We start from the raw sequence: 6584 nt of genomic DNA, 5'->3' as shown, positions 1-6584 counted from the left end.
TCCTCCCACCTATGGAAGTCGAGATGTGGGGGACAGGCAACGGGCGTGAAGGTTAAGGACCAGGTCACTGATTTGTGTGAAAGGCTGAAGGCTGGAGTGAGACACAAAAAATGGGAGATTCAAAACCACAGAACCACAAGGACAGGGAGACTGGGCCAGAGAGCAAAAGGGGGCAGGCAGGTGGGTTCCTTCCTTCCTCCAGCACCCAGAGCCTCAGCCCAATCCTGTACTCTGACCCGTCCCCATCCTTCCCTGCTGTCCTTTGTTGCCATAGTAACAGGGAGGCAGCGTATGCAGCAAAGGAGGCTGGGCTTACAGATCTGGCCTGTCTCCATGGAGACTGGGGGGGGGGGAGCCACATCTTCTAGCCCTGGTAGTTGGCCCCTCTGCGGAACTCTGTCCCCTTCCAAGAGGAGGATGGGAGGGAAGGGGGGAGGCTCTGTCCCACCTTTATCTTTTTCCTCTCTACCTTATCCTACAGGGATGAGCTTGGACCATGGCAGAGAGATTGGGGGGATGGAGAAGCCTGGGGGGTTTCAGGATCCCAGGAGATTCTTGGCCTTCTCTCCTTCTGCTCACCAGCTGGGCTGGGGGAGACTGCACCCCAGACAGGCTCCTGTCCCCCCTCATGCACTCCCTCCTCAGTTTGGGGAGACTGATGACTGTGCACAGTGTTCCCAGCGTGAGGCTTTGCGGAAGTTGGGTGGAGGAGGAGGAAGATTTACAAAGGTCACAGGGATGGATGGGGACAAGGGAACTCGGCAAGAGAGATGGAAGGAGAGACTAAGGGGAGGAATGGACACAGAGTTCAAAACCAGAGAGATGCAAATAGGAAAGGAAAAACAGAAAGACCGACAAAGACAGACAGACTGGCAAAGACAGAAATGAGGAAACAGATGGAGGAGACAGATCAACTGCATTACTTAGTGAAGATGACAGAGAGACAAGGGACATAGAGAGCCAGGCAGACATGTTTGGCAAACTGGGGAGACAGAGATAAAGACTGAAGAGATAGAGCAGAAATGGGGGTGGGGGAGACTCAGAAATGGGAGACCTGATGCTTGGTATTGGGACAGAGAATGGAAGAGACCACAAATGTCTGCAGCCATATTCTATCACCTTGACGGACTGACATTCCCGCTCAAGGGCAGAGACATTGATTAGTCTCTAAGAGATGTGGAAACAAGAAACATCCTGAGACACAAGCTCGCCCCCACACCTGCCTCTGAAAGGCACACATGTGGCAAGTGTCTGAGACACGGAAGAGGCCAGGTTGAGACGGGGTGCTGTGTGACAGGCGGGGTCCCCCGGATGTGGCGTGCCCAAGCCCTGCGAAGGCTGGCAGGTCCTGTCCGGGAGACAGGGAGATGCTGCGCGCCAGGCCGGTGCTGAACGGACAGCTCCCGAGCTCTGGGCCGCCTGCCCGAGGGGCGGGGCCCAGCCTCTCCTTTCCCTCGCTTGATCTCTAGCATTTCCACGACTCGGGGCCCCCTAACGTCTACATCTAGTTTTCCAAGGCTTCTTGTTTCTCACCTATCTCTGCTCCACTTCAGTCTCTGCTTCTCTCAGCCCCAACAACCCCCGGTCTCTTAACCTGTTTTCTCTGTCTACCCCTCCTCTCTCCCATTCTGTCTCACCCTTCTCCCACCTCATTATGGCTTGTCCCCCTGTTTCTTCTTTGGCTTATTTCCCCATCCCTCTCTGCTCCCCTCCGTGGTCTCTCCCCCACCTCCGTGGTCTCTCCCCCACCTCCGTGGTCTTTCCCCATCGCTACTCCATTTCTGTCTCTTCCCTTTCTGTCTCTTGCTCATTCCTGTCCCATCTCTTTCTCTCCACCTCTCCATATCTCCCCCTTCCACTCGGCCTCGTTTTGGCTCTGGCTGTGTGACCTTCACTCGTCCTTTCTCAGCGGCAGTTTCCACAGAAACCTCCAGCGGGGCGGGGGAGGGCGGGGACAGAAAGCAGACCCACCCTTTTCCCTGCTCCACCGGCCCTTCGGCCTCCCGCCCCGCCACCTCCCCCTCCACTGGGATTTCTCACTTCCTCTCTTGGGGGCTGGGGAGTTACGTTTTCAGCAGAAACACAGGATCGGGGGCACAGACAACTGAAGGTGGTCTCAGGGAGGTTCACACATGCACACGATTACAAAGCCAACAGATCACCCTGGCCCAGGCACACACCTGTCACCGTCCGGGCTAGCCGGGGCACCACCACACTGAACTGTTCACTCGCCCTCCCCTCCCCCAGCCCCATCTGGTTTCTGTCATTCTATGTCTCCTTTTCCTGGTATCTCCGCCTCTCCAGATCCCTCCATCTCTCCATCTGTCTCAGGGAGAGCTGCCTCCTTCTGTCCTGGGAGAAGGTCAGTGGAGAAGGGCCAGCTGCCCAGACCTGCGCTGACCTGCTGTCTGCGGGCAGGGCGGAGAATCGAGAGAGTGAAGGGGTGACCATCCAGTCTGCGGTTCTAAGCAGACTCCCTGGGGGTGGGGAGAGGAAGCCCAAGCCTTCGGTGCCCTCACACCCCCAGGAAATGAGACCTGCGTATCCCCAGCTTTGGGGTTTTGTTCTTTTTTTTATTCCAACAGGGACTGGGCTGTGGCAGGGGGAGGGATGGAGGCCCAACTGACCCCCTCCCTGTGGGGGTCTCATAGAAATTCGGAGGTTTCTCCCCAAAAAAAAGAGAGAAAGAGAAGAGTCGAGGGGCGCCAGGGGACACCCATCTGCCCAGAGGCTTCCCACTTCTCCAGAAGTGGGGAGGGCTGCGTCAAGTCTTGGGGAGCCTGAGAAGTCCCAGGACGGGGTTCTCCCCGCGGACTGCTTTCTGCTTCCGGGAACGACCCCTGCAGTCCCGGCCCCCGGAGTTCTCGGTCCCTGCGCTCGTCTTTGTCCGCAGTCGGGGGCGGAGTGCGGGCGTCCGCGGCTCCCTCCGGCGAGTCCACTAGGGGGCGCAGGCAGGCTCTGGAACCGAGCCTCGGACTTGACCGGGAACCGAAGGCAAAATCGCGGCGTCCGGCGCGCGGCGGGCGCAAGTCTCGTCCCTCGCCCACTGGGGAAGCGAGGGCGACCGGGGCCTGGGGCAAGCCCGGCCCCTGCATCAGTCCGGGCGCCCTCCCGTGGTCACTCGTGCTCGGCCAGCTCGCGGGGGCCGGCGGGGCGGGGCCGGGGCGGGCTGGTGGCTTCGGCGGGGGCGCCCAGGCCACGCGGGGGCGCGCCGGCCCCGGACGCCCGCAGTGCCTGGATGCGCCGGCACTCCTGGCAGACGCGCACGTGGGTGCAGGGCGTGGGGGCGGGGGGCCGAGCCCCGCCTGGCGGCCCCGGATCGTCCAGGAGGCGCTGGGGGCCCCCGTGCGCGCTGCCCGCATCCGCGCCAGCAGAGTAGAGCTTGCCGTTGCTAAGACGCATCTCGCGGACGGCGCGCAGCGACAGCAGGGCCCGGCTGGGGCCGCCGGGCCGCCGGCGCCGGCGGGAACGCGACGTCTTGCGGCAGGACACGGCGTGCCGCAGCTCCTGCAGCATCTCCTGGCACACCGACACCTGGGGGCGGCGCGGGGCGGCGGTCATGGTCTGCGCCCTCCCTGTCGCCGCGCCTCCTCCCTCTCCACGCCTCTGGTCCTCCAGGCCACGCTCTTCACATCCTCCTGCTCTCCCCGCCCCACCGCTGTGTTCACCTCTCTTCCTCTTTCCCACCTGCGCTCTCGTCCTCTCCCTTCCTTCCATCCTCTCCTCGCTTCCTAGGCTCTTCCCTCGCAGGTCCCTTCTCTCCCCGTGCTCTTCCTTCTCGCCTCTCAACTCCTGTCTGTCCTCCACTTCTCTCTCCCGTCTCCCTTATTCTCTGGATTTGTTCTTAAATCGGCCCTTCACCTCTGAGCCATGCTCCTCTCCTCCTCCTATCTCGCCTCTTGTCTTTTCACTCGAAAGTTTCTAACTGCTTCTAGTCCTTCCCTCCTACTTGTTCTCCATCCTCTGTCACTGATTCCTGTGCTCGGTACTGACCACCTACTGGTGGCTCAGATGGTAAAGAATCTGCCTGCATAGCAGGAGACCCAGGTTTGATCCCTGGGTGGGGAAGATCCCCTGGAGAAGGCAATGGCTACTTACTCCAGTACTCTTGCCTAGAAAATCCCACAGACAGAGGAACCTGGAGAGCTGCAGCCCATGGGGTCGCAAAGAGTCAGACACAACTGAGTGACTAACACTTTCACAACGTACAGGCAGACCACCTACAGTGTCCCAGGCACCGTCTGGGAGCATTAGGGCCACAGCAGAGAACAGGTGGAAGCCCCTGCCCTCCTGGAGGTTATATTCCAGCATGCAGAGACAAAACCTAAAGACACAGTATGTTCGATGGTGATGAGTGCTTTGGAGAAAAATTAAATTCAGAAGAGAGATAGGGGCGTGGGTGGGGAGCAAGGTGGAATGTTGAGATGAGACCTTAGGGGAGACTCGTTGAGAAGAGGACTTGCAAGTAGACAAAGGCAGGGCGGGGATGAGCTGCATGGGACCCGGTAGGAGGGAGGGCAGACAGTTCAGCTGGATACAGGTGCGGAGGTGCTGGAAGAACCTGGAGCAGGTCAGGGTGGTTGGGGTGGGGTGGGTAAGGGGGCATGGCAGGCGATGAGGTCAGAGGAGCAATGGGGGCTGGCTCGTTTAAGGCCCAGAGTCCACAGTAAGCATTTGGCTTTCACTCTGAGTCAGATGAGCTGACTCACTGGCAAAGACCCTGATGCTGGGAAAGATTGAAGGTAGGAGAAGGGGATGACAGAGGACGAGATGGTTGGATGGCATCATTGACTCAACGGAATGAGTTTGAGCAAGCTCCAGGAGATGGTGAAGGACAGGCAACCCTGGCGTGGTGCAGTCCATGGGGTCCCAAAGAGTCAGACACGACTGAGTGACTGAACAACTGAGTCAGAAGAGTTTTAGATACAGGACTGCTGTGCTTTCACCAGATCACTCTGAAGCTGTGCTGAGAAGACTGTAGGGAGGCCAAGGGCAAGAGCAGGGAGGCCCCTAAGAAACCACTCTGATCACCAGGCAAGAGATGGCAGTGACTGGACCAGTGTGGTGGTGGCCAAGGAGGTGAGAAGAGTTTGAATTCTGGGTGTGTTTCAAAGGTAGAGCCCACAGTTTTTGCTGAGATCAGGTAGAGGGCGTGAGGAAGAGGGAGGGGTGAAGGGTGACTCTACATGACAGTGTTGCCTGGTGGGTGGGCAGGAGCTCCGTGCTGGCCACATGACATCACGCACCGCCTGGTGGACATCCGCGTGGAGGTGCAGATACAGGGAGCTGAATTTACAAACTGTGGGTTCAGGGAGAGGTCCCTGGAAGGGATACACACCTGGGGGTTATGGCAGTCAGCCTACAAGATCCTGCCCCCGGGGTGTTCACACCTTTGTGTAATCCCCTTTGCCTTTGTAGGAAGGCCACTGTGTGATCCACAGAATAAGGCTAGGTCGGCTGACATTTTGGCTCTCTCTTGGATCCCTCGCTCTGGGACAAGTCGGCTGCCACAGCCTGAGGACACTCAAGCAGCCCTATGGAGAAGTCTCTGAGTGAGGAACTGAGGCCTCCTGCCCACTGCCATGTGAATGAGTGTATTTTTATTCTATCTCAGGATGTTTTGACATCTTAAACATCTTGCTAGCCAGGGAGAGACCACCCTCCCAGAGCTAGCCGATTCTTAGGGACAGCAAAGAGTTGGGAACCTGCCTTTCATACGAAAACCCAACCAGTTCTGAATCTATACTCCCCCTTTATTTGACTCACACACCAAACCCTAAAACAACCCAGGGCAGGTACCAGACAAGTAGATACCACCCCTCTAGCCCAGAGCCTGCTAACAGCGTTCACATGGCCGAGTACTAAGCCATTTCCCCACTTGCCCTGCCTTTCCCAATAAAGCCTCTGCCCTAGGCTTCTCTCTCCCTTCTTCTGCTTCCTGACTAAAGGTGGCGCTTTCCTTGTGGCCCCAGTGGCGTTGGTGGTGGGGGGAGCACGGGCTTCTGTTAGGTGATATAAGTACTAAATTCTTCTTTCCCTGGCACTGGCATCTCCAAATCATCACCCAGTCACTCCCATAAATTAAAACCCCAAGTACACTGTGAGACAGGGAGCCATCCTAGAAACAGATCCTCTAGCCCCATTGGGGCCTCTGTGCGTGCGTGCTAAGTCACTTCAGTCGTGTCCGACTCTGTGCGACCCTATGGACTGTAGCCGCCAGGCTCCTCTGTTCATGGGATTCTCCAGGCAAGAATACTGGAGTGGATTGCCATGCCCCCTCCTCCAGGGGATCTTCCTGACCCAGGAAGCGAACCTGCATCTCTTTCATATCCTGGATTGGCAGGCAGGTTCTTTACCACTAGCAGCACCTGGGAAGCCCCCAGACAACAGCAACTCCCCATGAAATCATGCACGTGACCTTAGCAGAGACACTGAGCTGCCAGGACCACCCAGCTAAGTTGCTCCAGATTCCTGACCTATGGAAACTATGAACTGGTATCAGTTTGTTGTTGGAAGTTGCTAAAACGGGGGATAGCTTGTTACGTGGCAACGGATGAATAATGCAGGAGTCATCAGCATACGGT

The 6584-nt window shown here is 57.8% G+C and overlaps 1 protein-coding gene across 3 annotated transcripts in view; it reads right to left on the bottom strand.

Annotated features, from left to right (window-relative positions):
* Nucleotides 1-2542: 2542 nt before the first annotated feature.
* The window catches only part of GRIK5 (glutamate ionotropic receptor kainate type subunit 5), a 68684-nt gene continuing 64642 nt past the window's right edge, over nucleotides 2543-6584 (bottom strand). For all 3 annotated transcript variants that reach the window (XM_061388420.1, XM_061388422.1, XM_061388421.1), the window contains one exon: nucleotides 2543-3534. In XM_061388420.1, coding sequence (XP_061244404.1) covers nucleotides 3118-3534 — 417 coding nt within the window. In that variant the 3' untranslated portion in view covers nucleotides 2543-3117. The remainder of the gene's footprint in view (nucleotides 3535-6584) is intronic.

Source organism: Bos javanicus, chromosome 18 (assembly GCF_032452875.1).
Source record: "Bos javanicus breed banteng chromosome 18, ARS-OSU_banteng_1.0, whole genome shotgun sequence".
NCBI classification, from domain to species: Eukaryota; Metazoa; Chordata; class Mammalia; order Artiodactyla; family Bovidae; genus Bos; species Bos javanicus.
The sequence above is the reverse complement of the archived record's forward strand: the minus strand, read 5'-3'. Positions and strand labels throughout refer to the sequence as shown.